The sequence below is a fragment of the Lontra canadensis genome, unplaced genomic scaffold, assembly GCF_010015895.1.
Source record: "Lontra canadensis isolate GAN:19392208 unplaced genomic scaffold, GSC_riverotter_1.0 scaffold60, whole genome shotgun sequence".
Classification (NCBI taxonomy): Eukaryota; Metazoa; Chordata; class Mammalia; order Carnivora; family Mustelidae; genus Lontra; species Lontra canadensis.
Window position 1 is genome coordinate 7,975,713 of NW_022631054.1, and position 27,988 is coordinate 8,003,700.

General features: G+C 59.4%; 1 protein-coding gene across 1 annotated transcript; it reads left to right on the forward strand.

Annotated features, from left to right (window-relative positions):
• Nucleotides 1–7,270: 7,270 nt before the first annotated feature.
• Nucleotides 7,271–27,161, forward strand: FOXO6 (forkhead box O6). The gene is made up of 2 exons (XM_032877456.1): nucleotides 7,271–8,095; nucleotides 25,574–27,161. The coding sequence occupies exons 1-2, from the start codon at nucleotides 7,682–7,684 to the stop codon at nucleotides 26,837–26,839; spliced, it is 1,680 nt and encodes a 559-aa protein (XP_032733347.1). The 5' UTR covers nucleotides 7,271–7,681; the 3' UTR covers nucleotides 26,840–27,161.
• The last annotated feature ends 827 nt before the right edge of the window (nucleotides 27,162–27,988 follow it).

A 27,988-nucleotide genomic window follows, 5' to 3' on the forward strand; every position in this document is an offset into this window, starting at 1 on the left:
CTTGGGCGGGTGTGCTTGACGGTGTCAGGTCCCTCTTGGGGGAGGGGGGCTCCAGAGGGCAGCTGCAGAGAGAGTTGGGGCCCAGGTGGCTGGCCCAGGCCTGGGGGCTGGAGCTGCTGTCACTATGGTGGGGCCATGCTAGGGCCATGCAAAGTCCCCAGAGGAGCAGTAGAGAACAGCCGCAAAGCAAGCTGGGCCCAGGTCCCAGGGCTCTTGAACGGGCCAGGCCACCTAAAAAGGGCCATCTCTTGGCACCTGGTGCTGAGAGCTTAGGATAAATGGGATGATATCCTTTGCGTGTCTGCATTTTTGGCTTGTCCTCACTTAGTCTGACCCAACTCTTAAACTGCAAGGATTGAAAAGTAGAATTTAAGGGTGTGGGCTGAGCAGGTTTCCCAAAACTGTCAGCCGCCCTTGGCTGGGGCACCCTGTGTCTTCCCCACCCCACCCCACCCCCGTCCTTATTTGGCCTTACCCGCCTGTGCAGGCAGCTGCCAGGTGTGATAAAGCAATTGCAGCGGTGAAGGCACTAGCTTTGGGGGCGGGGAACTCTGGCTTAGATCCTGGCTCAGAGAACTGGGGAAGTCATTTTACTGCCCTGAGCCTCTGCTGTCCCCTAGAAAGTAATGCCAACCTCTCAGGGTCAATTCAAGATCATGGGAGGGCCGTGGAATCATTTAGCAGAATGGCTGCCCTTAGGAAACACTCACTACATATTACTATTGTGTTTATTATTGTCATTGCTCTCATGACAGTCCTGTAAGGTTTCTGCCACAGATCCTGCCTCAGTTTCCTCAGCAGATGTCTTGTTTTCCTCATCTGCAAAATAGGACTCGTCCTGAGGCTCTGAGGGTGCATTTGTGGAAGGAACGAGGAGTGCAGTGGGCAGCTGGTGCGTGAGACAACCCCCGCCCTGCGAGCCTCCTCAACCCTCTGCAGCTGCCTCAGTTGGGCCGGACTCTCTGGCTGTCCTCATCGGCCGGGAGCCCACTGCCTCCCTTACCTGAGGCCCTCATGCTGTAGGGATCCTGAGACCGAGGGCTGGGGAAGTGGCGGTGTGTGCCACGCCTCCAGCGGACACAGGGCCAGGCCAAGCCGTGGGCCGCAGAGAAAGCACCTGAGAAATTCTTTGGCGGTTATGCAGCTCCTTCTCCCCCACGTTCTCTCCTTTCATTCTCCTGCCTGCTCTGGGGGGGTAGATGCTGTGATCTCCATTTTACATATGGGGGAATCTGAGGTTGGTGACTAGTCCCGGGTCACCCAGCGTGTCCTTGATGGGGCTGGGACTTGCTGCCTCCTTCCCCAGTACTAGGACCGTGACTGCAGAAGGGAGAAGCGGCAAACCTGGGGTGCGATGGGTGGGTGGGCATCTGGGCGCTCCTCCCAGACTCAGGCTCGATGGCTTGGGATAGACTGCTGCCTCCGGGGCCCGATGGACTGGGGGTGGGGGTACTGGAGAAGGGGACAGCTGGAAGAGGCTGCCTTCTGTTAGAAACCTCACTCTCTTTTCCAGGACTCATTTCCCTAACAGTCATGGCTCTGGGATTCTAAACGACTTTAGTATTTTGCAAGGAGGTCTCAGGGCTCTGGGAACGTCAACCTCAGATTGAACCTTCGAGGTCACCTGCTCCAAGCCTCCCATCCATTTGACTAATCAGAAGACAGAGCCCCTGAGGAATGGAGAAACATCTTAGCTGAGAGCAGGGCCGGTGGCAGAACCCTACAGCCCCATGTTCTGAGAGAGTCACTGGATCAGGGAGATGACAGGCTGGGGTCAGGACATTCCAGAGGACAGGTCACATGGGCCGGACAGGGCAGGACAGGACGGGGCAGGGCAGGCAGGGCAGGAGGCCACAGTGAGATGCTAGGAATTCTTCTGCCAGGCTCTGCTGTCAAGTCCTCACTTTGTCATTTCCTTCCCACATCCCTGGGAGGTCACTGTTGTTGTCCTCATGCTACAGGCTAAGAAACAAGACACAGAGAAGTTCCAAGTCAAAGAGCTTCTTCGTGAAGGAGGCAAACTTGAATGTGGCCTGTCTCCAAATCCTACAGCTTTTCAATTACACCTCCATCCCAGGGGGAATCTTGTCCATCCTCCACCCCAAAAAAGTCCTGCATTTTCCAGAACCTCAATACGCGACCTTATTTAGAAACAAAGGCATTACAGATGTAGTTGGTTAAGATGAGGGTCTAGCGGAGTGGGGTGGGCCTAATGCAGTGTGGCTGGGTTCAGAAAAAGAGGAGAGGCACAGAGAGAATGCCGCTGGAGACCTGGAGAAGACACAAGGGAGGACAGCATGGAGAAGGAGACAGAGGCTGGAGCGATGTGTCTACAAGACCAGGAACACCGGGCTTGCTGGTGACGCGCAAAGACCGGAAGAGGGAGGAAGGGTTTTCCCTTAGAGCCTTCAGAGAGCACAGCCCTGCCAGCACCCTGATTTCAGATTGCCAGCCTCCAGAGCCTTCAGACAATATTCTGGTTGTTTTAAGCCACTTTGGAGCTTTTGCCCTAGCAAACGAATACGCCTCCTTCCTATCTCGTGGAGAGAGGATGACGTGCAGGCCTCAGGGATCCCAGACGTGGTCGTGTTGCCATTTATAATATCAGGGCAAACACATGGGGGAGAAGGACAGAGGGGACACGTGTTTGTCTGACATTTGCTCCGGGCTCCACCTTCCACGTGTGGTCCTGATCACCCTCCATGGGTGACGACAACCATCTGTCGGAGGCCCCGTGAGGCATCCCAGAAGGGAAAGGATCTGCCCCCAGGCCCTAGGTGCCTCCAGGTACAATGCAAGGAACAAACCTGGGCTCTAGTGGGAGGCCACTCACTTCCCTTCTCTGACCCTCTTTCCTCATCCAGAGAAAGCGAAACATGGTCACTGGCTCTCAGTGATTGGGAGAATGAAATGGGCTCATTCTGTCATTCAAGAAACATGTGTTGATGGTCTCCGTGCCAGCCCTTGCTCTAAGTCCTGGGGACACAGCAGCGAATAAGATAGGCAAAAAGGTCTTGCTCCCAAGGGGTCAGATTCTTCTGGATAATATGTGTCAGGGGCTGACAGTAAGCACTCCATACAACTTACGGTGATAAAGACACAGGGTTGAATGGCACAGTGGGCAGAACAGGCTTGGCCTGGAAGAGGAGCCCATATCAGCCCTGTCTTCCCTGTCGGTGTGGCACAGCCTTCTGGCCCAGGAGAACACCAGGTCCTTGGGCACCCGGCAGCCACTGGTCTAAGCTGCTTGCCCAAAGCCAGAGAGCTCTCTGCCCCAGGCAGGGACGGTGGAGGCAGCTCAAGGAGGCTTGGGTCCCATCAGGAGGGCCCTCCCCTGCTGCTCTACCACACAGCCTCAGCTCAGCCCCACCCACTCCCTGACACTGTCCCTGGGCCAGGCCTGAGCCTGCTCTGGAGGCTCTCCCAGCTGTCCTGATGTCCCCTCTGGCTTCTGCAGATGCTCCCCATTTCCACCCCTGGAGGCCTCTTCTGGGCACCAGCCCCTCCCCTCCAGAGGCGTCCCCAGACATCACTCCTGTGCTATTCTTTTTTCCTGACAACTGTGGCATCAAATGTCAACCAGGATCTGCTCGGCACCAGAAGGTGGGGGCAGGAGGCTGGTTCTTGATAATGACTGTGTGGTTTAGGGAAGGGTCCTCCTCAGTCCTCCTGTGAGGGGCTAGGCATGGCTGGACCTGGTCTGGCTCTGCTTCCAGATCACTGTGTCGCCTCAAGCAAACCCCTTCCTCCTCAGACCTTGGTTTGTCTGAGCCAGGAAGGGGAAGCAGGCTTCACCTGGTGGTATGAGAATCAGGGGACACAGGCAATACCCTCTGGGGACTTGGAGAATGCTGGGCCAGTGGCAGTGGTCTTCCCTGAGAGCTTACTTCCTTCTAGATGAGCTCTGGAAGAGGTTCTGGGGGGTGCACAGTAGCTATGCCCATCAAACCTCAGAGAAGCCCGTCCTCCTGTCCTCACTTGCCCCGAGTGAGCTGGGACAGCTGGCACCAAGCACTGGGGAAGCGGGCTCTGGCGGGCCCTGACAGCTCAGCAGTGGCAGCGGGGAAGTGGCAGTGGCCGCAGTGGCAGGGGCTATTCTGAGAGTTGGGAAGGGCTGGGGAGCTGAGACTGGAGACGGGGAGCAGTCCAGGAGAAGGTAGTCCTGTGAGGGTGAGGGGAGTGTCCCTGCGGCCATATCCATGTTCATAGTAGGGAGGGCTGTGTAATGCACACTGGTGGGGGGCGGGGATGGAGCACTGAGGTCATGAGGCACTCACTGGGGTTGCTTGGGTGTCTGTGTACAAGTCTTGGGATCCAAGTATGAGTTGAATGGGTAAAGCACGCATCTGGAAGTGCACGAGCAAGCTGGCGTGCATGCATTGGAATGCGAGCGCATTCGAGTGCACAGGAAAGTGAGAGCAGAAGCAAAAGCTCCCGTGTGTGGAAGGGGGAAGAATGCAAGGGTAAGCAAGTGGGCTCTTGTTTGTGAGCAGGAGCAAATGTGGGAGTGGTAAGAAGGGTATATGAGAAAGCAAGCGTGGGGGAGGGGAGCAGAGTGTGAGAACCCTGGGGCCAAGGGAACCCTCAAGAGGGTTTGGGGACACAAGGTCAGGGACATGCGCGCGCGCATGTGTGTGTGTGTGTGTGTGTGTGTGTGAGCCAGTGTGCACCAGTGGATGTGTGCATGTGCGCGGTGTGAGCAGCGGGGCCAGTGCGGACTGGGAGGGGTGGGAAGGGAAGACATGCAGGAGAACCAGCAATGGTCATAAAAACAGCTAGCATTTATTGAGCACTTACTCTGAGCCGGGTGCTGACATGGATGAGCTTACTGAATTCTTTACATCTCCCATGACATCAGTGCTGTGATGATACTCATTTATAGATCAGGAAATGGTGGCCTTGCGCAGTTAAGTAACTTGCCCCTAGTCTTGCCCCTAGTCTTAATCGCTACGTTATACTGCCTCGTAATGAATGTGTGAGCAGCAGCCAAGCTGTGAGTAAAGAACGAGCGTCTGTATTGGTGGTAAGTGTGAGTTTGAACATGTGTGCACTCAAGGCTGAGTGTGCCAGACGTGGGTTCCAGAGGAGCGTCCCAGCAGCAGCTGTGGACACTGGGCGGGCAGGGGCCCGAGCAGAGCCTGAGTCAGCCTCCATGGCGTCTCTGCCAATCTGACTTCCCAACCCCACAGGGACAGCCTGTGCCAGGGCCCCCAGCTAAGGGATCCTCCCAGCTCTGGTATGGCCCCCAGCAGGCCCCTGGCTCACACGGCGGGCTGGGCCATGACTGGAGACTGGCAAGAGGCCTGGGTGGCCTCCAGGGTACCTGGGGGGCTGCCCTCAGTGTGGCCTCCCCAGGCAGACAGGGCATATGAGAAGTGTGGGAGGGGGTCCAGCAGTGATTTCAGGCCCCTTGTGACTCTAAACAGAACCACCTGGAGGGTATGTGTATGTATGCAGAGTGGGGGCAGCCTGTGGTTCCCATGCCCATCCCTGCCTTTGGGATGTGACTCAGGCAGATGCCATGCCAGGCATTTGCAAGCTGGGCCTACTTCCACCCTGGGGGGTGGGACGAGGAGGGGCCCCTCCAGCCCTGCCCACACCGTCACCCTTGGCCCTACTCCTTAAGACCTAAGCTGGAAGGAAGGAATTTTTGAGAGCCAGCTGTGTCCTATGATGGATCGGGCCCCTGAGAAAGAGGAAAGCTGCTGTCTCCAGCCCGGTCTCCAACCTCTCCAGATGTGGTACCCCCCGGGCTGGAGAGCTTGGAATTCTGTTCCTGGAAAGTTACATCCCACTCTAGGTTTCTGTATCCTGACTGGCAAAAGAGAAATAATATACTAAAGGGACATAAGTGACATAAGGTGTTGCTGGCAGAGCAGCAAGTGGTGAGGGCAAGCAAGTAACAGAGACAGTGGTGGGAGTTGGGGCTAGAGAAGGTGTCAGGATGAACTGATATTAAGCTGAGCTTTGAGGAATGGGAGAATCTCCCATGACGGTACCGAGGAGGGGAAAGGGCTGTCCAGGCAGAGGGTCAAAGGCTGGCAGGTGGAGTTGTGGCTAAAAACCTAGCCCAGGACTCTGTGGGATGAGATCATGGACTGCCTAGCTTCTCAGACAGCCTCTCCTTCCTGAGGCCATATGATGATCCCATCAACATCTGAGTCCTCCACTAGCCTGTGCAATAGGGACCTCATCTGTCTCTGTCACCTGCCACTTTTGTTGCAGTGGTCCGAACAGTGCCTCGTGCATTAAAGGTCCTCAATAAGTATCTGTTAAATAAATGAGAAGTTTCTCCCCAAACAGGATGAACTCTGGGACAAGAGCTTGTTCAACAGCCTCTGCAAAACCCTTCTGAGCATATGAAACTGGTCTGTAAAGTGTGTTCCTGGGTGCATCACCTGGGAATTTGTTAGAAACGCGAAGTCTTGAGCCCCAACCCAGACTTACTGGGCTGGGGCCCAGCAATGTTTTAACAAGCTCTCCAGGTTGATTCTGTTACGTTAAACTTTAAGAACCAAGGCTCTAAAACTATGTCCACAGGTCCCCTAAGACCCCATGAAGAACCAACCCATCTGCAGATGAAGAAGCTGCAGTTGTGGCCAATGTAGCCCCAAACTCTGATATTCTTGATCCCTTCCTTTCCCCAGCCCAGTCCAGGGCACAAAGGAGAGCTGGATCATCTGCCCTATCAGGTTTCAAAGATTGGAAACCAAGGGGTCTAGAATCAGGGGGCGGAATACGCCCCCCTCGGGAGTGGTAGGCGGAGCCAAATGCTCTGAGCCCCGCCCCTTTCCCGTTGCCCCGGGAAACCCCGGGTTGTAACAATAACCCGCTGACGCGCTTCTGGGAGGGATCCTGCCGAGTCCGTGGGCAGGACAGCTCGGCTGCGGACCAATGAGAGAGATCGGGCCCCGCCCCCGCATCCCCCTCCCCCAGCGCCGAGCAGGGGGCGGGGTCGCTCCCGCCTCTCCTCCCCTAATCCGTAGGCGGCGCTGTTGCGCACCGGGGCTGCCGCGGGGTCGCCCGGAGCAGGGAGCCCCGCGCCCCAACCCCCAGACCGCAGGCGGGGCACCCAGGCAAGCAGAGAATTCCGTGGCCGCGGGCGGGCACGCCCCGCCCCCTCCCGCGCCGGGCCCGCCCCCTCCCCGTCCCCCGCCCATCCCGAGGTGCAGCCGGCGCTGAGCGCGGCAGGCGCGGGAGCTGGCGCTGGAGCCGGAGCGGCGGCGGCGGCGGCGGCGGCGGCATTCACGGGGCGGCGGCGGCGGCGGCGGCGGCGCGGGCTCCGGCACGGGCTCGGGCTCCGGCATGGTGCAATCCGGCCTCGTCCCGGGAGAGCGGGGCCCGCGCGCGGGGCCGGCGCCGGGGGAGCGGCGGCAGCGACGGTGGCGGTGGTGGCTTCAGGCGCAAGCAGGCGGCAGGTGCTAGAAGCGGAGCTGGGCGAGGTGTGTGCCCGCCGGGCTCCGGGGCCGCCGCTCCCTCGCTGCCCCCATCTTTCCCTCCCTTCGGGATTCCCAGAGCGTCCAGCCCCCTGTCTCCGCGTCCCGGCCCATGGCGCCCCGCGGTTGAGCCGGCGCCGCCAGGGACCCCTCCCGCGGGCCTCCCCGGGGCGCGCAGATCCCGGAGCCGCCCGCCCACCCTCCGCGGAGTCTCCCTCCCCTCCTCGCCCGAGCCGGGCGGGACCATGGCTGCGAAGCTGCGAGCGCATCAGGTGGACGTGGACCCGGACTTCGCGCCACAGAGCCGGCCGCGCTCGTGTACCTGGCCCCTGCCGCAGCCCGACTTGGCCGGCGACGAGGACGGAGCGCTGGGTTCAGGGGTGGCAGAGGGCGCCGAGGACTGCGGGCCGGAGCGCCGGGCGACGGCCCCGGCGATGGCCCCAGCGCCGCCGCTGGGCGCGGAGGTCGGACCGCTGCGGAAAGCGAAGAGCTCCCGGCGGAACGCGTGGGGGAACCTGTCCTACGCCGACCTCATCACCAAAGCCATCGAGAGCGCCCCAGACAAGCGACTCACGCTCTCGCAGATCTACGACTGGATGGTCCGTTACGTGCCCTACTTCAAGGATAAAGGCGACAGCAACAGCTCGGCCGGCTGGAAGGTGGGAGCGTCCGGCTGGGGAGGGGGCCTGGGGTCGCCGGCTAGGGCTTCCTGGGGCTGCGAGGTGCGTCCGGGGCCCCGACGAGCCGTCGGGAGGGAGGCCCTGGGGCACCCCTAGGGGTCACAGAGTGTGTGCCTGGGGAGTGGGGCCGGCCCGAAGACAGGCGGGGGCGTGCTGGGAGCAGCTGTGTGCGTGCTCTGGATGCAGGGTGGGAGGTCTAGTGAGGTGACAAGGGACTGCCACTTTGAGGCACCCCCAAGGGACACCCCCACCCTGTCCACGGCGGCATGGCAGAGGAAGCGACTGGGAGACCTCGGATATTAGGCGCCCCCTCTGAGACCCAGCGAGTTTGCTTTGTGTGTTACTCTTGTTTTACCCTCTTCACCGGGGCACCCTCCTTAAAGAGCTGGAATAATGGCCTGGGGCCAGTGCCTGCCTTCTCCCCAGATCTTTCCCACTACATTCCGTGGAGCTGGCCCCAGGGCAAGGAGTGCAACCCTGAACCCTTCTTCCTGTGGTGCCAAGAGTTCACCCTAGGGCACCAGCCAGCCTGGGGTGGGGAACTGGTCAGGTGACCTGGAATCTGAGTTCTCTATGGGGCAGCTGCTGTCCCCCTTTCCCTGGATCAGCATGGTGGGCTGGGGATGACCTCTGCCGGTATGAAGGCAGGGTATTGAGGGCTGGGGATCTGTCCCTTCCCACCCTAGGCTGTCTGGCTTCCATTTCCCTGGCTTTTTGAGCCCAGATGCATTTGGGGGGAGGGGAGGGGCAGGGGCACCCTAGGGAGGCCTCAGTGCCATCCAGTGGAAAGGGGGGAGCCATCTTGGGAGAGGACAAGGGCTTGACTAGATTTTGGCCTCCAGACCCTCCTCTGACCATCTTGTTGGGGAATGGGGATAGTAGATGCCTTTGCAGGAGGAGAAGGAGGTTTGGGGGAGAGGGAGGGGTCTGTGCCTACGGCCTGGGAGCTGTTAGGCTTCCTGTGGGAAAGGGGTCTCTGCAAGGGAGGCAAGCCTACATGGAGGGAGGGAGCAGTGCCTGGTAGTGGCTGCAGACAGGTCAGCGGAAGGAGGGGTGCCAGAGGAGGAGGGGAGGCTGGTAGACATGAGCAGCTCTGGTTGCCCAGTGGTTTGCATTGTAGGGGCCACAGCACTCTGACCTGGGGGCCCATGGCTCTCAGGCTTCATGCTGGCATCTTCTCTGGCTCTCTCTGGCCACTACAGGGTGGAGGTACAGGTTGGAGGAGCACCCGTGAGTCTCCCATCTTCTTGGGTTCAGCTCCCATGAGAACACTTACTCCTCCTAAGTGGGTACTGCCCTTGGGATTTGCTTCCACCCCCGTCCCTGTCCCCACACACTCTCCCACCTTTCACTTCTCCCTGTAGATGTATTTCTTGTCTTCAAGAGCACAAGTTCAGATGCCTCTTCCAGGAAGCCTTCCCTGACCCTTTTTAGCAAGCTAAGGACTTCCTCTTCCCTGGTCCTCTCCTTGCCTGTGATGGGGCTCAGTCTTTTGTGTCCTGTCGCATTTCCCCTCCCCACCCAACCATTAGAAGACAGTGGCAGTGGCAGAGCACTCTCCGTGCCCATGGCACCCAGCATAGAGCCTGGCACCGAGGAGCCACGGGTGAATGTCTGGTGAGAGTGTGAAGGAACGGGTGGCTGGTGCAGAGGGTGCAGAGGCTGGGGAGGGTACTGTGGGCCAGAGTAAGCCAGGAGGGCTTCCTGTAGGGGGTGGAGCCCCACTTGAGCTTGAGGGACCAGGAATGGTGGGGGAAGATGGCAAGAGAAGACGTGAGACCAGAAGCTGAGGGAGAACTGCAGTTCATGAGGGTCTCAGGACCAAGCCAGGGCATCCAGGGGCTGCTAGGAGCCTGGTGTCAGCCACCTTCAGGCATCTGTGCCAGGTGTCTCCTTAATGCTCTCAGCAGTTCTTGAGGTAGGTTTCACTCTCACCGTTCACAGAGCTGGGCACTGAGGCACAGAGTGGAGGAGGAGTGAACTGCCCAAGGTTGCACAGTCAGTAGATGGGAGAGCTGGACTCCAATCCAGGTGTGTCTCCCTCCAAGACCCCACACAGCCTCTGGAATAGTATCCTGCTGGCACTGGGTGTGGGAGGGGGACACAGACAGCTTTTGAACAGGGGCAGGTCTAAATCCCAGAATGTGACTGGGAACGTGCTTGGAGATAATTTAGTCCCCGGACTTCATTTCTCGGACAACGGGGAGCCTGAGGCCCCAGAAGGGGGTGGAACTCCTCAGGTTGTTGGTGAGCTGCAGGTGCCAAGCGATGGCCCCACCGTCTCCTGCCTGCCCCTTGGAGGTGGTTTTCACTGCACCACGCTGCTGGGGACACACTGGTTCTCCCTGCACCTGGCTCAGGAAGGAAGGTGCCCTGGAAGGCTGGTCCTGGGCTGGGGCATGGGAGAGGGAGCCTGAGACTTGGGCTCCCGACCCAGGGCCTGGCTGAGACCACCCAGACACTAGAGGAGGGCTGTTCGGAGGGACCTCTGGCCTTTCCCATTCTACCCCACCCCCAATCCTTTTTCTCCTCTCATTCCTACCCCTGCCCCCATTCCCATTCAGTCCCTCCAGAGAACTGGTGGAGGGACTAGCCCCAGCCCCAAGCCAGCCCATGCTTTAGCAGAGGGTGTGGAATCTGTGGTATACCTCTGGGGCTAGGGCTGGGGCCCATTTTTCCTTCCTCCCTCCCCTCCCCCACATAAGTGTGGACCTGAATCCCTGGGATATACTGAGAGCCCTATGTTAGAGGGAGGGTGGGGGACCAAAGGGGAAGGCATCAGACCTGCCTTCAGGAGGCATCAGGGCTCCACACCCCGGCTGTGTGTTTTACAGCCAGGAAGGGCCAGAGGTGGGGGAAGGTACAGGGAAGGCGGGTTAGATCCCCTGGGAGCCCAGGCAAACCCTCCCAGAGAAGGTGGCACTTGATCTGGGCTGTCTTTGTTGGGGGCCGAATGTGTGAGAAAGTCTCTCAAGGGATGTTGAACGGAGATGCAAGGGCAAGGAGGCAGAACTGTAGGAGATGAGAGGATTGGGCGGCTCCTAGGAATGGCAGGGAGGTGGCATGGGAAAGGGAGTGGGCCAGATCAGGAAGGGCCCAGGTACTTGGCTTTCACCCTGTGGTCCCACCTGGGACTCGGGGAGGTAGTCAGAGGTGCTGCTGATGGGAACAGGAGGAGGCCAGATCAGCAGCAGGTGCAGGACCCCCAACAGCCTCAAGCCTGCAGAGAGGCTGGCCTTGGTGCTGGGAACTCCACTGCCGCCGAAGAGGCTGCTAGTGTTTCTCTCAGGACAGAGGGTCTGCAGGCCCTGGAAGAGGGCTGGGACAGGAGGTTCCCCTCCCTCTTCGGTGTCCTAAAAGTGTGGAGGTCAGACATGCAGGTAGAGCCTCCCACTTCCTCCCAGATGCTCCAGCCCCACCTTGCCTAGCAACAGGACTCCTCCAGGAAGCCTTCCAGACTGCTCTGGGTCCTGGTGCTCCTTCCACTTAGCGCCCCTGGAGTTGTTCTGCCTGCTTTTGTGTTTCCTGGCTGCCAGCTCCCCTGGGAGCTCCCAGGCCAGGCCTGGGCACCTCCCATTCCTGTCCCCAGGCTTGATGGGGGAGGAGCACAGTGGATGGGGACTTCCCTTCTCCCTCAGGGCCTGGAGCAGCTCTGCGGTTGGGGGATGGGATCAGGAGGGAGGGTGCTACCCCCATCTGGCCCAGGCTGGGCAGCAGGTCTTAGGTGGGGTGGAAGGAGGGACTGAGTCAGAGGCCAAGAGGAGGGTCCTCTGACAGTCGGGCTGAGCAGTGGATGTGAGTGCAGAGGGCTCCCCCTTCTCTCCTCCCTCCAGCTTGCTCCAGTAGGGCTCCCTCCTCCTTCTTTGTCCTCCGGGGATCCCCAGCCCCAAGGGTTGGTGGGGGTGCGGGAGGAGGCGGTGTGAGCCCCGGTTGGGGGGTGTCCTCACCCCCCGCCGTGCACGAGCGGGGGGCTGGCAGCTGCCCGCCTCCTGGGCACGAGCCCGTGCCAGCCGCTCCTGGCACAGTTGCTGGCACGCCCGGCAGACTCCCACGGCCACCTGCTCACACCCACCCACGAGCGCTGGCGCGCTGCGGGCCCTTCCGGCTTCCCGGGCCTCCCGGCGCCCCTCCCCCGCCGCCCTGCTCCGGAGCCCCCACCCCAGTCCCTTGCTCTCCGCAGGCCCCCGCGCTCCTGCCAGCCAGCCCCAGGCCCGGCCCCCTCCCTGCGCCACTTGGGGAGCGCCGGAGTCTGGGTCGCGGGGAGGCCCCTGGGGTAGCTGCGGGGAGAAGAAGGGATGGGGAGGCAGGCAGACAGACAGAGGGACAGACAGGGTGAGGGCCCCGCCTGCCACCTGGCGCCGCTCCAGCGGGACGATGGCGGGCAGCGCCGTGCCAGGCGGTAATTGCAGACAGACTAATTTAAAGAGATGAGACGGTTATTTTTAACTCGTGTTAAGGTAATGAACGGCGCGGGGGGTTTGCGGGTTCGAAAGTTCAGCACCCCCCAGCCCCCACTTTCTGTGGGTTGGGGGCCCCCCTCTCTGCACACCCAGAGGACTTCAGCTTCAGGACTGACTGGAGTTGGGGGCTTCTGGCAGGGCCTGGGAGGGCTAGAGGGCCTGGAAAGAGGCGCCCCCTAGCCCAGCGCAGATCCCTTCACATCCTGGCCACCATGTTTGGTTGGGGGGGGGGGGTGTATTAGCATCCTGATCTTCCGGAGTGGAGAAGTGACTTGCCCTGGGGTCACAGCCTTAGGAAGTGTCTGCTCTGAGAATCGAACCCCCTTCTGACCCCAGAACTCAAACTTTCTGTGCTACTGGGGCTGGAGGAGAGGGCTTGTGTTTGGGTTTTGAAAGGGTGCAGGCGTGTTCCTTGCAATCCAGAGTCTTGTCTTCAAGTGGCAGCTGGTGGTGGCCGCCACACGGGGTCTTGGGGGCTGTGGAAGCCCCTCTGTCTGGGTCTTGTGAAGGGCGAGGCAGTGGTGATCATGAACTGGGTGTGGCCATAAGCTTCTAGGATATAGGTGTACTGGCTATAGCCAGGGGAGCCCCCTCTTCCCCTCACTGTCTCCCTTACTTTGTGGACGGCTGACCAGCAACCCCTCCCTATGTGCAGCCTGTGAGCCTGCCTCCCAACTAGGGGGTGGGTACGTGGGAGACAGGTCATGCATTGGGGCTCACTCCTTCCACCTCCAAATCTGACTTCGTGTCTCTAGGGGAAGTGGGGAGTCATGGAACCCAACACTACCTTGCACGCCTCCTTGCCCAGCTCAGTCCCCTTCTCACACACTGTAGTGACTGAGTGCACTGGCCTCTGGGACTGCCCATTCTGTTGCCAGACAGGTCTTAAAAGTTGTTAGCACTTCCTTCCTTCTCCCTGGCAGTGGTCCAACCCCCTGGAGCCGTGCTCCTCTCCTGGTGTATTGGTTCAGCTGTTTGGATCCACTGGAGTTGCAGAGTCCAGAGCCTTTGAGGGTGGACAGAGCACCCACAGAGCCCCCCTAAGGGAGCCTGATCCGGTGTGTGTGAACTGGAGCAAAGTCTTTCCCATTCTGATCCCCGATGAGATTGGTGTCCAAAGGGCCTTAACTGGATCCCTGGTTCTTTGAAGTCTGTAACCGACCAACACTCTGGTTCAAGGAGCTGTGAGGGCTTAGTTGGGACCCAGGGCACAACGTACTCATGGGACTTCTCAGAGGTGCAAGCATGTGATTACAGGGTGGATGGACTTGAACTTGGGACTTCTGCTTGGGGATGCCTACTCTGACCCTGGCAATACCCAGGTGGCAAATGGACTTTGGACACAATAAAGAGAGTGCTCATGGCAGTCTCAGTGGGCCCCCAGAGCAGACAGATGGGGGGTGCAGGGTGTTGGGTGGGCACTAACTAAGGCTCTGGGGCCTGAGTAGGGTGCTCAGGGGGACAGCTGGATCTGGAGCAGCCCCCCTTTCCTCCTGGCACCCTGGTTACCATGGAAACCAACTCCTGTTTGGGAGGGTTTGGCTGTTTGCTGACTCTCCCACCCCCCAACCCATATGTGGAGGTGGGAGGGGGGCCAGGTGGTGTGTGGGGGAGGGGCCTCCCACAACCTCCCCCTGGGGCCTCCCTCTTTGCAGAGAAACCTCTCTGGTCTCTAAGGGGGGGTGCCTCTTGTGGGAAGGGGAACCAGAATTAAGAGAATTAACGTCTGGGTGCTAGGCCTTTGGGCACTTCACATACATTCTCTTTTTACATCCTCCCTGGACCCTGCCAGATATGTGTTAATAGCCCCACTTTGCAGTTGAGGAAATGGAGGCCAAGAAGGGTGAAGTCACTGGGCCAGGGCAGCATAGTCAGGACGAGGCTGAGCCTGATTTAGACACAAACCTATCTGTCCCCTGTTTCTCCCAGTGCTGTGCGGTCTCAGCCCTATGCACACCAGCCCTCCTGCCCCAAGGCTCTCTCATGCTCCAGAACCCTCAGGGGCTCCTCAGTGTCCTCCTGGGAGCCAGCCAGGCTTGGACAGCTCTGTATGGACTCCTGGGCCCTCAGCTGGCCTTGGCCGGGCCCTCCCCTCCCTCCTGCTTTCTGTGCTGCCTGTGATCTCAGGGACCCTTTGCTTTGCCACCTTTACACCTTGCACGCCCTGCCTTTGTCAGATGCTCATTGAGGCAGCTCCTGACTCTTGGACAGACCCCTTGGGACACCCCTCAGAAACTGGGCTGGGTGCTCAGGTGGATTGAATACAGGCCCACCTCCCAGGCGATTCTGGAACCCACCACATCTCTCCGAGAATTCCTGCCTATTTTCAAATCCTTCATTGTTGGCAAAACTGGTTGATGATCAGAGTCACCTAGAAGCTTTTAAATAAGAATTTTCCAGTTCCCATCTCAGACCCTCTCTATCAGACCCTCAGAGGGTCTGATTTTAATAGATCTGTCTACTGATGGACCTAGATTCTGCGCCAATGCCTTCGTGGAGGTGTCCCAGACTCCTGATTGTCCCTCCCTTCTGCTCCCAGTGTAGACCAGCTTCTTCTCTAAGTAGGCTGCCCCGGTGGAGCCCCTTCCCCTCCTCCTCACTCTTTTTGGGTCCTCCAGAGAATTATAGGCCATGTAGTCAGCTTCAACACCGGATTCCCCAGCCCCAACACCATCACCCTCCTGTCTCAGGAGTCACGCTGTATAGAACACAGCTGGAGAGGATGGAGCCTGCAGCTGGGGCAGAAGCCCTCTGCCACTAAGGGCCTTTGGCTGCAGGAGGATTTGTTGTGGCATAAAGACTCAGCAAGCATCTGGAACTGGCCCAGTAAGGACCTGAGAATCACAGCCCCTGTTCTCGGATAGCTCCCTGTGTGTCCAGCTCAGTGCTATCCCTACAGGATCCCGTCCGGGGGCCTCACCTGGCATGACATTCAAGGCCTTGGCCCCCTGCTCCCAGTCATTTTCTCCAGCCACATCACTCCGCTCTTCTGACCCTTGAATCAGCCCCACTGAACTATGCTAGCCCAGGATTCAGCTGCCGGCTACCATTATACACATGCTTTCTTCTAATTCTTGCGGCACCCTGTGAAGTCGCTACTGTGACTTTCCCTGTTTTAGGAGGAAACTAAGGCTGGAGAAGGAAAGTGGCTTTTACTGTATCCTGCTGTAAGTGACAGAAATAAAACTCCTGGGGCTAACTCTTCCCTAGCCCAGTGTTCAGGCCAGGTCAATCCAAGCTCACACACACCCCTCACTCCCTGCCAGGCCTTCCCCCCCCCTTCGGCCCTGAGCCTTCCAGTCTTGGGGTTGGCGGGGGTGGGGGGGTGGGAAATGGCTCCAGGGGCACATGGCTCCCTCTCTCACACAGAGCTCCCCAAGGGCAAGGCCAGATCAATGTGCTGTGGTGCTCACTGCCTCCTTCCTCACCTCATCTGCAGGCCCAAGGCTGATGACAGCTTTCTCCGTTCACTTTAGTCCAGGCTTCCACCTGTCAGCCACCCACTACAGTACTGCTGAGAGGAACCAAACTGGCTCCCTGACCTTGAGTGACCCACAGGTCAAGCTGGGGAGATAAGATGAGGTCTCCTGAATTGGACTTGGGGATGAAGATTGCTCAGGGTCATGAGGGAAGGCCAAATAATGGGTATTTGGAGGTGGGGGGAGGGGAACCAGACAAAGGAGGTCAAACCCTCAGGACTCTTTAGGAGCCCATGGGGTCCGGTTCTGTTGGTCAGAGCACAGCAGAACTTGAGGCTGGGGAAGCAAGCAGGGGACTGAAGGACCAGGCCAGGGAGCTGGCACTCCAAGCTGGGGAATGATCTAGGCAGAAAGATCATTCCGAGGTGGTGTGGACAGGGGGCAAGACTAGCTTGGGCACACAGTGTGGGCCTGGCACTGGGGTACAAGGGAGAAGGTGTGTAGAGGGTAGAGGTCCAGAGAGTCTGAGAAGCAGGCCTGAGGTGCGATGCAGACCCTTTGGGACCTGAGGGATGTTAGAGGTGAGACTGTGGTGTGGTTAGGAGTCCCGGAGGCAGAAGGGAGGAGCTAGAATGGCCGCTCACCATCTGTGTGGCCTTGGGCAACTGAGCCTGTTTTCTCCTCTACAAAATGGGATGATCATAGGACTTATGCCCAAGCTTTGTGGTGAGAATTACAGGAGAGTTACATATAAGGTCCCTAAGAAATCCTAGCAAACATTGCTAGGGAGAGGAAAGGAAGCCCTTCCCCACTGCTGTGTTGGATGGGGATCCTGGGCCCTGATCCTTGAGAGACACTGACTCGAGTTGGTGTTTATGTGTGTGTGTGTGTGTGTGTTGGGGACAAGTGGTCCTTCCTCTAAGGCCTCCCGTTCTGTCCCTGAGGTGTCAGCTCTTCAGGATGTCCAAGCTTCCACCTGCCCCTAGCTTGATCCACCGTTCTCTTGCCTATAGAGTCTTCCTCCTGGCCTTGGGAGGCTAGCAGGCAGGTTTTAGGCTCTGTATTTTCACAGATGAAGGCAGTGGTTTGCTCAAGGTCACCCTTGAACCCAGGGCTGCCTGCCCCTGGATGAGGTCTCCTCTTTGTCCACTGGGAGGCTGTGTGACCTTGGGTATGGCCCTTCCCTCTCTGGCTCTGAGTCCTATCTAGGGATCCGAAATTCCCCTCCCCCAACACTCTGGGAAGCCTTGCAGCCTCCTCCACCCTGTCTGTCCCCTCCCCCTGTCCTCTGCTGGCCTTGCCTTCTCTGTAACCTGAGCTGGGGCTGTGGGGGAAGGGGGCTCGCCCTCTGCCAGAGGCACCTGCCAGTTGAGCAGATGTGAGGGGATGGAGGCCCCCCTCCCCCCAGGGGATCTCAGGCTCTTAGCGCAGCTAGGCTGGGGCTGGGGCTGGGGCACGCGGGCGCTCAGCACACCCAGCCCTGGCCTCTGGCCTCTACACCCAGAGCTTACCCTGAGCACTTGTCCATTTTTCAGGGGACGTTCATGCTCCAACATGTCCTGCAAGGACCTCTCAGAATCCAGAAGACAGATGGCAGATGAGGGCGGGTGCCCCGGTCTGGGTGGGCTGCCTGGGGATCCTGGAGCCCCTTGGCATAGGGACAGAGGGCCAAGGGCAGCCCCTGGGGGCGAGGCCAGTGTCTGTGCGGGTGGCCATGCCCCTGGGAGAGCAGATGGTTCTCTTGGCGCCATGCCCACTCTGCCTCTTTTCCCCCCAGGAGCCAGCCTACAGGGCTGGGGCACAGCTGCTGGACCCTCCCCAGAGCTGGGCCCAGGGCAGGGCGGGGTGAGGTCACCGCAGCTGCTCCCAGGGCCTGTGGCAGGGGTGTATGGAGGTGATGCTTGCAGAGGGAAGGACAGGGCTCCGATTGAAAAGTGATAGGGAGGGCCCTGGATGGCTTTGCACTTAGGGATCCCCGTTAATCTTGGATGAAGGAGGAAAGAGTCTTTGGAGGATTTGATGAGCCAGTGTGGACTGCCCCACCCCCACTCCTACCCCAGGCCCACCCCTGGAGCTTCTCTCTGGCCTGGGCTCCTCCTTTAAGGCATCTCAAGGTAGAAGGCAGGGCAAGGGCCCTGGGTGTGAATTCCTTCCCACATCACATCACTTCCACCACGTGACCTTGGGCAGCCCCATTCGTCTTTTGGAGCCTCAGTTTCTCCTCAGTAAAATCAGTAAAATCGGCACACTACACCAACGCAGAGGATTGTTAAAAAGACAGTGAGATTTCAAGTGTGGTGCCAGCACGGTGCACAGCACATAATGAATGTTCATTCAGTAAATGGTAGTTTCTTGCCTTCCTTCCTTGCCTGAATTCTCCCGAGGAGTCTGGAAGCGCTGAGGAAAAGCAGGGAGGTGGCAGAGGCAGCAGGAACTGGAGGGGAAGGCAGGAGGGAGAAGGCGAGGCCTGGAGCTCTGGCCTGAGGTTTTTCTGAACAGAAAGGGCAGAGAATTGCCAGGCCAGAGAGGCTCACGGCTGCCTAGCGCTCCGTGGCATGTGTGGACTAACCGTGAGCCGGGAGTTGCCCTGCGAAGTTCAAGTGGGGAGGCCAGCGTGTGCCCAGTTGTCCTCGGGTTTGGGGTTATATTTCTGCCATGGCACTGAGGTGGGAGCTACTACCTTTGGGACTTGCAGAGGGAAATAGAAAGATGACACAGAGCTCGCCTTGCCGGAGCAGCAGGAACTGGTCAAGCAGAGAGGGAAGGAGGGGCAGTGGGAGCCGAGTGTGCCGAGGCCTGTCTGTATAAGACAGTGTAAGACATCCAGGGTGGCTGGAGCCCTGGTGGGCAGAAAGGGAATGGGGGTGATAAGCCGTACAGCCTCGGAGGGTTCTCGTGTGGGCAGGCAAGGCCAGCTTCCTGAGACAGCCGCTGGGCTGAACCTCGGAGAGTGATGGAACCTGGAGGGACGTTGGTACCTGGCTTTGGGATTGGGCGGATGGGTACAGGTCCTAGGACTGAACTGACAGGGTCCTGGAATTCCCCAGATGTCGGAAGGCCAGGAGGTTGCACAGGACTTGTGGTGGGTGGGGACACACCAGACATGGGTCTCCTGCCTCTGATGAAAGCCAGGAAGCTTGGGCTTGTGAACCCCCGGCGGGCGGTGGTGGCCGTTGAGGTGTGCGGGACCATGTCCCCTGCCACTTTGGGGGAGGGGGTAAGAAGAGCTCTGGCTTTGGAGCCCCACCGCTCTGAGACCTGGACCTGGCTCCAGGACTGCCCAGCTTTGTGGCCTTAGGTGTCATTGAACTCTCCCGAGCCCACTTTCCCCTCTTTGGACGAGAGTGTTCCTGTTTGCACAGGACTGCATCTAAAGAACCTAGTCTGGGTCTGGCATGGGGGAGGTGGTGCCCTTCTCCTGCCTTGGTATTTGAAGCACACTCCAGTGGTGTGTTCGGGCTGGCTTGCCTTGGCTCAGAAGGGCCCGTCCTGCACACTTCTTCCCAGTTCTGTACTCAGTGATGTCATGCTAGCAGCTTAAAATTGGCTGCGATGGGAGTATCCAGGCCACAGAAATCAGCCAAAGTTGCAGATCAAATCAGGTGGGATCTTTTCCCTGCTGGGGAGCTGGAGGCAATCAATCCTGGGGGCCCTTTTGACCCCTAGAGGGGACAGAATGGAAAGTGGGGTCATGGTGGGGCACTGGCTGGGCCAGGCAGTGCAGAACTCCTGAGTCCGTGGGCCCTTTTGGTGTGGGCAGAGATGGGTCCATCTGAGTCATAGTGTCAGGCAGCCCTCTATAGGCAGGGGATTGGACTGGTGAGACCACTCTTGTCTCCACGTTCTTCCCCCGCCCTCCCCACCCCCTGCGCTGGGGGCTCTGGCAGGCTCTGGCTCCGAGAAGGGTGAGTTATCAGAGAATGGAGCTGTGCGAGGAGGAGAAATGAGGTTGTAGTGGAAGATAAACGAGGTTGTACTGTCAGGGAATGAGGTGGTACTCGGAGGCAAGGTGAGGCTGCATTATGAGATAGATGGGCTTGTCCTGTCCGGGGATGAAGAGGACTTGTAGGAGAGATGACGTCCTGCTGGATCGGGCGGGTTGCCCCGGCAGAGAACACAGCCCACCACAGGCAGAAGGAGAGACTCGGACTTGGAGGATAAATGAGGGTGTCCTGCTGGATGGATGAGGGGGCCCGTCAGGTGAATGGAGTGCTGTTAGCAAATGAGGTTGTACTTGCTGGATAAATGGGACTGGGGTGCTGGATAAATGGGGCTGTGCTGTCAGAGGAATGCATTACTACTCGTGGGCGAAGGGTGTCCTGGGAATAAATGAGGGCGTCCTGCTGGATCGATGAGCTGCCAGCACAAGGTGGGTCAGACCCTGTCCGTGCGGGGGGACACCCGCAGCATGGCTGAGGTGGTTCTCTCCCCACTGGGGACCCTGGTGTGTCTTCTGGCCCCGGTGGGACAGGCTCTCTGAGACCTCGGCCCCAGCAAGCCCCAGATGACTCAAGTCTGTCTGGGCAGCAGGAGGGAGCGGGGAGGGGCCCTGGAGTGGGGGGAACAGGGGCACGGCCACCCCTTGAGGCTGTCCCCTCATTTCTCACGGAAGCCCTGACCCTCCTCTGTGCTTCCCTCTGTGGATCAGGCTGTTCCTGACTTGTTCCACCCATGCTTGTCTCTCATTCTGCCTGTGTCCCCTTCTCTCTGCCCAGTTTCCTTTACTTCTCCCTGCAACACAGTATTACCCCCTCCACTCTCTCTCGCTCATTCATTCATTCAGTGAACATTTACTAAATGCCTGGTGTGCATCAAACACACGGGGTACGGTCAACACGTAGGTTATCAACAAATATCCCTCCTGAAACTTACATTCTAATGTGAGGGGCAACAGACAATAAATAATAAATACAGACTCTAAATAAATTATATGTTTATATATAACTTACATAGTAATTGTTTAATGTATGCATATGAACTATCTATTAATTAAAACAGTGATTATTGCTCTAGAAAAATTGAGCGCAGGTCTGGGGGTCAGGAAAGGAGAGGAGCAGCAAAGGGTTAGAGTGGTCACGATGGGCCTCGTGGCAAAAGATTCTATCTGCACGTGGACTTGAAAGAGATGAGAGATGGATGGGGGTATCTGGGTGAAGTGTTCCCTTGAGACAGACGCCCCAGGGCGGGACCGTGCCTAGCAGTTTCAAGGAACAGGAGGAAGGAATCGAGCAGATCAGGCTTAGGGGAGGAGACCGAGAGGTCATGGAGGCTCTTGCGGGTTATGGCAGGGCTGTCATGCTTTACTCTGAGATGGGGGGCATCAGAGCGTTCTGGGCAGGCCTGGATGTGATCCAAGCTGTTTGGTGGGTGGGACTGCTTGGGGGGAGATGGCTGTAGGGAGGCAAGGGTGGAAGCAGTTAGGTCTTTGAGGACACAGAGGTTCAAGGCACGTTGCCCCAGAGTTGCACAGTTCGTGGGGTGTTGGGAGCCCAAACTGAAATCCAGATCCAACACCAGAGCCCATGCGCTTTCCCCTGCACCAGCTCCTCTCCCAGGTGGGTGAGGCCCCCGGAGCCCAGGCTCTCTATCCCGGGTTCCAAGGGAGAGTGGGATGGGCGTGGATGCAGTCAACTGTGCCTTCCCTCTGCGCTGAGATGGCCTCCCTCCCAAATCAGGGAGGCCCGACCTCCCTGTTAACCTGCCCCAGGCCTGCATGGAGGTGTGGGAGGCGGGAGGCCCCAGAAGCTGGGCCCAGCTCCGGGCACAGGGGAGCCTGGGCATGCCGGGGCTGTGGCTGTGGTGGCGGGTTGCTAGGCGACTCTAAGAGAGAGCCCTGGTTACTGCTGCCTGGCAGAGGCGTCTCCCTCTTCTGCCTCCCTCACCTCCTCCGTGGCCTCTGGCCTCCCAGGAGGCCCTGTGGGTGAGCTGTGATCTGTGCTTGCCTCTGGATCTTGGCTGGGAGCTCTGAGTGGTACCAGGTGGCTGGGCCCCGAGGAGCCAGACTGGGCTTCAGGGCCTGCACTGCCCTCAGGGGCCACAGCCCAGGTACACAGCTGGTGCCCAGCCTGGCTCCACAGGCAAAGGCCTAGGTCCTTAGCCAGCTCTGGGCTCCCTCTCCAGGTGACCCTGGGCAAAGTGTGCCAGACCTCCAGATGTCCCATCCACAGTCCCTTCTGCCTGGCCTGCAGCATCCTTCCACCGGGGCCTGGTTTTCTGCGAGAGTGCCAGGGGTGTGAGCCGGTCCTGCTCCCTGATGGCTTGTGTCTGGAACACTCCGTTTTGCATTAGATTCCATTTGCAAAGAGTTCTACTATTAAAAAAAAAAAAAAAAGTTTGGGACGCCTGGGTGGCTCAGTCAGTGAAGCGTCTGTCTTTGACTCAGGTCTTGATCCCAGGGTCCTGGGATGGAGCCCCGCATCATGGGGCTCCTTGCTCATCCCTCTCCCTCTGCCCCTCCACCCTGCTGGCACTCTCTCTCCCTGTCTCTCAAATAAATAAATAAAAATCTTAAAAAAAAAAAAAAGTTTGAAAATCTGTGGACTGGATGAGTTCAAGAACTTACAGTGTCAGATTGAAAAGGTCATGGAGTACAGCTGGCACATCTCATCAGTACCCAAGCGGGGAGACAGGCCCGGAGAGACGAACAGGCCTGCCCAGGTGAGGCTTGGTGGGGTGAGAAGAGCAACGAGCCAGGGGTCAGGAGGCCTGTGCTCGAACCCCCTCTTTGCTACCAGGTCCTGGGTGACCTTGGGCAAGTCCATCCTTCTTTCTGGGTCAGACCAGCAGTGGTTTCAGGCTGGGGGCTCCGGGTCCCAGGGGTACCTGGCCAGGCAGGGAACAGAGTGGGGAAGAGTGCAAGCCTTCACAGGCCCAGAGCGGGCTCTCTTGGTACAAATCACGGAAAACATGGAAACATGGAAAAACATGAAACACATAATTTGTCTGTTCAGAAAACTCAGATGCAATTTTGCAATGCAAAATCCCCCTGAATTCTAAAAACAAAGCACAAGACTTAATAGGAAATTTTGACCTTGAGGCATGCCCCCAGGCTTCCTATGCTGCCAGCTTCTAGGGATAGTTTACATGGAAAGTTTGAGAAGCACCAGAGTCCTGGCCTCCTAAGATTCTTTGGAAATTCCCTGACTCGGTTCTCTCCGCCGTGGTGGAATGTGATGTCCTTTGGACTCCGGGTGAGAGGAACCTGAAATCAGTACCTGCCTCTGCCATCTGAACGGTGGGACTGGCAGCTTACTGAACCACTCTGAGCCTTACTCTCCTCATCCGGAGACAGGGCTCACAATCCCTGAGTTGTATGGAGCTGGAGAGAATACGAGAGATCAAAGACTTATGATACCTCGGGCTGAACAAGCAGGTACTGAGTGGGTGCTGACACTTAGTGACGTCCTTCCTCCTCTCCCCCACCCCCACCCCCAGCCCGCAGAACCAGGCTGGCACACTGTGACACCGCTAAAGAGGTGTCGCCTGACCCACCTCCAGCTGGAGAAGCTGGGAGGTGGAGCCTCCGAGAAGCCAGACAGCCCCCTGGGGGAGAACTGAGGCCCCTGAGGCCTCTGAACACAGGTGTGCAGGAGGGGCTGGGGAGCCAGGTGCAAGGGCAGGAGTGGGAAGGGGGTATCTACTGGAGGGAACACCACTCCCTGGGCGTCTAGCTCCCCTCTTCTCAGGGCCCCAGGAGAAGCCAGGCAGGGCAACGCTGGGAGGAGCCTTGGAGCTGTCACCTCCCCAGACCAGAAAGTGGCAGCCATAGGGAGGTGGCAGGGTGCCTGAACAGTCAGGCCAGTACCTGGAGCTGGGAGTGTGAGGGAGGCAGCAGGAAGGACCCTTCCTCCTGGAGACTGACGGGAAGGAGGGAGAACCCTCACTGGTCAGTGGTTATGGAGCTGGGCAGACAAATAGGATAGGAATAGGTCCATGAGCTGGGTTAGATCTGGGGTGCTATCTGGCATTTGCTGCCTGTGGGACTCTGGGCAAATTACATCATGCCTCCGGGCCTCTGTTCCTGGTGCAGTGAGACCGGGTAATGCCAGCTTCCCAGACGGCTGGTGCCTAGCACAGTTATACCCAGGACATGGTATTAAGGAGGCAGAGAAAAAGCAGGTCCGGTGGGGGTGATCTTGAAGGGTGATCTGCTGGCCAGAGTGAGGCCTTTAACCAGAGTTTAGGAGCACCCGGTACAGTCACCAAACACGTGCCCGCACACATTGCCTCACGCAGTGATCTAACAGCTTTCTGGGGTGGTTACTGAACCAGGCCCATTTTGGTCAGAGGCGTTCACTGAGGCACTGAGGCTCAAGGAGATTGAGTCAAGAGCCCTGGCAGTTCGTGGGAGCTGTGCCCCGCCACCCCTCCCCACCTTTTTGGCAAAAGTGCGCTGTGACGTGGGGAGCTCTAGAGACTAGCATGGAAGAAATTTAGAAGAGAGTGTGTGCATGGGTGGCAGGGGTAGAGCCCAGGAAGGTACCGAGCGACAGCGGAAGGCACTGGGCTGCCCTGGGCGAGCCACTTGACCTCTCTGAGCCCTGGTCTTCTTGTTGGAAATGGGGATCAGGCCACCTGATGTGTGGCGACTTTGTGAAGCTTCTACCAGAGAGGGGCTTGGGGGCAGAGCTCCTCTGCTCCAGGTGGTCAGAAAGGGAGGGCAGGCGGGAGAGCTGGGCTGGCCTGAAGGTGGGCACTGAGCACAGGTGGGGTCTGAGGTTCCCCATGGCTAATGGATGTGCTCTGAGGGGCTTACTGGGAATCTAGGCTGCTACGGTTCCCAGGAGCTCAGGAGAGTTGGGGGAAATTTCAGAAGAGTTCCAGGCCTCTACCCACCTTAGGGACCCCCAGCCTTTTCTGCTACCCCTGGCCAGGCCCTCCCAGCAAAGGGTTAACAGTCTTCTCTACCTGCAGTTGCATTTTAAAGACACGAAATTAAAGCAGGTAATTTATTCTCCCCACACACGAAAGAGCAATTAGTTCTAAACAGGGCTTAATCAGTCACCGCGAGATTGATTTCTGGAGCCCTGGGTTTTCGGGCTCCTGGCGCCATGCCAGGCTGGGGAGGGAGGGGGCAGACAAATGAGCCACGCGGCGGCATGAGCCCTTACATAATCTGCTGGGGGGCCCTGGCAGCCTGGCTAGCCCCAGGCGGGGCTTGGCTGAGCTGGGGAGAGGGGGCCTTGCTGTGGTTCCTTAAGAGTAGCCCTCAGGCTTCTGCCAGGCCTCCTGGGGAGACGCCAGGCCCAAAGCTCTAGCCCCTCCCTCTGGGCTGTGTGTGTTGTGGGGGGAAGGGGTGCTGGGGAGAGGGAAGAGTGGTGCGGTTCTGGGGTAGAAGGTGGGTCTTCCTGTCCAACCTGGTACTTAACACCTGTTCTCCCGCTCTTTACCCCATTCACCCTTCATCATTTTCTGTTTCCTTCATCATTTTCTGTTTCCTCCCATTGCCCCTTCTGGCCCTTCTCCTTCCTCCTCTCTCACCTTTTTATTCCCCCCTCCTCTTTCCATCACTTCCTCCTCTTTTCTAATGGCCTCCTCGCTTCCCACTCCCCCACCCATGTCCTTGTCTCTGGCCACAGAACTCCATCCGGCATAACCTGTCGCTGCACACCCGTTTCATCCGCGTGCAGAATGAGGGCACAGGCAAGAGCTCCTGGTGGATGCTGAACCCCGAGGGCGGGAAGACAGGCAAGACCCCTCGGCGGCGGGCCGTGTCCATGGACAACGGGGCCAAGTTCCTGCGCATCAAGGGCAAGGCGAGCAAGAAGAAGCAGCTGCAGGTACCTGAGCGAAGCCCCGATGACAGCCCCCCGGGCGCGCCAGCCCCGGGGCCCATGCCTGCCGCGGCCAAGTGGGCCACCAGCCCGGCCTCGCACGCCAGCGACGACTACGAGGCGTGGGCAGACTTCCGCGGCGGCGGGAGACCCCTGCTCGGGGAGGCGGCCGAATTGGAGGACGACGAGGCCCTGGAGGCCCTGGCACCGTCGTCGCCACTCATGTACCCGAGCCCCGCGAGCGCGCTGTCGCCCGCGCTAGGAGCGCGCTGTCCCGGGGAGCTGCCCCGCCTGGCCGAGCTGGGGGGCCCGCTGGGCCTGCACGGCGGCGGCGCGGGGCTGCCCGAAGCCCTGCTGGACGGCGCGCAGGACGCGTACGGGCCTCGGGCCCGGGCGGGGACGCCCGCCTACTTTGGCGGCTGCAAAAGCAGCGCCTACGGCGGGGGCGGGGGCGGGGGCTTCGGGCCCCCTGCGCTGGGCGCGCTGCGCCGCCTGCCCATGCAGACCATCCAGGAGAACAAGCAGGCCAGCTTCGCGTCGGCCGCCGCTCCCTTCCGCCCCGGGGCGCTGCCCGCGCTGCTGCCGCCGCCGCCCGCACCCAGGCCCGGCCCGGTGCTGGGTGCGCCGGGGGAGCTGGCGCTGGCGGGCGCGGCCGCCGCCTATCCCGGCAAGGGCGCGGCCCCGTACGCGCCGCCGGTGCCCTCGCGCAGTGCCTTAGCCCACCCCATCAGCCTTATGACGCTGCCCGGCGAGGCGGGCGCCGCGGGCCTGGCGCCGCCGAGCCACGCGGCCGCCTTCGGGGCCCCGCCCGGGGGCCTCCTGCTGGACGCGCTGCCGGGGCCATACGCGGCGGCCGCCGCCGGGCCGCTGGGGGCCGCACCCGACCGCTTCCCCGCCGACCTGGACCTCGACATGTTCAGCGGGAGCCTCGAGTGCGACGTCGAGTCCATCATCCTCAACGACTTCATGGACAGCGACGAAATGGACTTCAACTTCGACTCTGCCCTGCCTCCGCCGCCGCCCGGCCTGGCCGGGGCTCCGCCCCCCAACCAGAGCTGGGTGCCGGGCTGAGGGCCGCCTCCCGCGCCCCCGGTGCCCCGCCCCGCCCCCAAGGGGCTTCTGTCTTCCCGTCCTGATTCCCTGGGCCCCATCCCCGATCCCAGCTCCACGGGAGGATCCGGGAGACAGCCCCAGGCCTGCTAGAGACGTCCCTCAGAGGCTGACCGCTGGAGGGAAGCCGTAGGGCGGGGCTGGGGCGCCTGCCATTCCTGCTCCAACTCCTGAGACCCGCTCCTCCTGCCCCTTAGGGCAGGAGGCCTGGGGGAATTTCAGGCCGGTGGGAGTAGGGAGGAGCCAGGTGAGCTGCGGTGGTCGGTGGTCGGGGATTCTAACCAGGATGTGTGGCGTCTCTGAACCTTCAAGTTGCAGACGCCCTCGCCGCTGTGGATCACCCACCCCAGACTCCGGATCTGATTCCCAGCTGACACCTTCCCACTGGTCTTAGCCTCACCCACCCCAAGCCAGGAACCCCCTCCCGGAAGCACACCTACCTGTTGGCTGTTCACCCTGAGCTGTTTTCCTTCAGCCCTAACCCCCCCCCCCCCCGCATAGAGCCCTCAATCCCATGGTTCAGCCCCTCCTTCCTATCCTGGCAGGCCTTAGCTCCTCCTCTCCTCTCAGGTTGGAGTTAATCCCCCTTTCCCCCCCCCCCCCCCCCCGTACTGGTCTCAGCCTCTCCAGCAGGCCTCAGCTCCGGATCTACCCCCAAACTGACACCCCTTTTTCTCCGTTCCAGTCCTGCCTCCTCTCCCGTATTTATAAGTGTCCGGTCGGGGCGGGCTATGGGCGCGGCGTCCCCGGCGCATATCGTAGGCAGTGTACCGTGGCCGTGCCGTCAGCGTGTGCGTGTGCGTGTGTGCCGTGTCGAGGCCGTGTAGAGTGCATTGTACAGCATATTTTCATGAATAAAATTGTTTTAAATATTTCCCGCGCCTTGGGCTAGCAGGGGTGGTGGTGGTGGCCGAGGAGGGTCATTGGCAGGGATCGTAGGGTGTCCCTGTGCCTGCGTCCCTATTGTGGCTTTGTGTCTGAGTCCCTGTCGGCATTCCCTGATGCCTGTCTGCTCACACACATTGGTTAAGCGCCTACTGAGTTCTGGACGCTGGCGATGTGCCCATGTGGAGTTCTGCACCTGTTTCTGTGAGCATATGCATTGCAGGA

Bases quoted from the DNA above. Each gene is read 5' to 3' on its own strand.
- FOXO6 (XM_032877456.1), top strand. From the start codon at position 7,682: ATGGCTGCGAAGCTGCGAGCGCATCAGGTGGACGTGGACCCGGACTTC. The intron at 8,096-25,573 runs GTGGGAGCGTCC...CTCTGGCCACAG, and splicing joins ACAGCTCGGCCGGCTGGAAG to AACTCCATCCGGCATAACCT.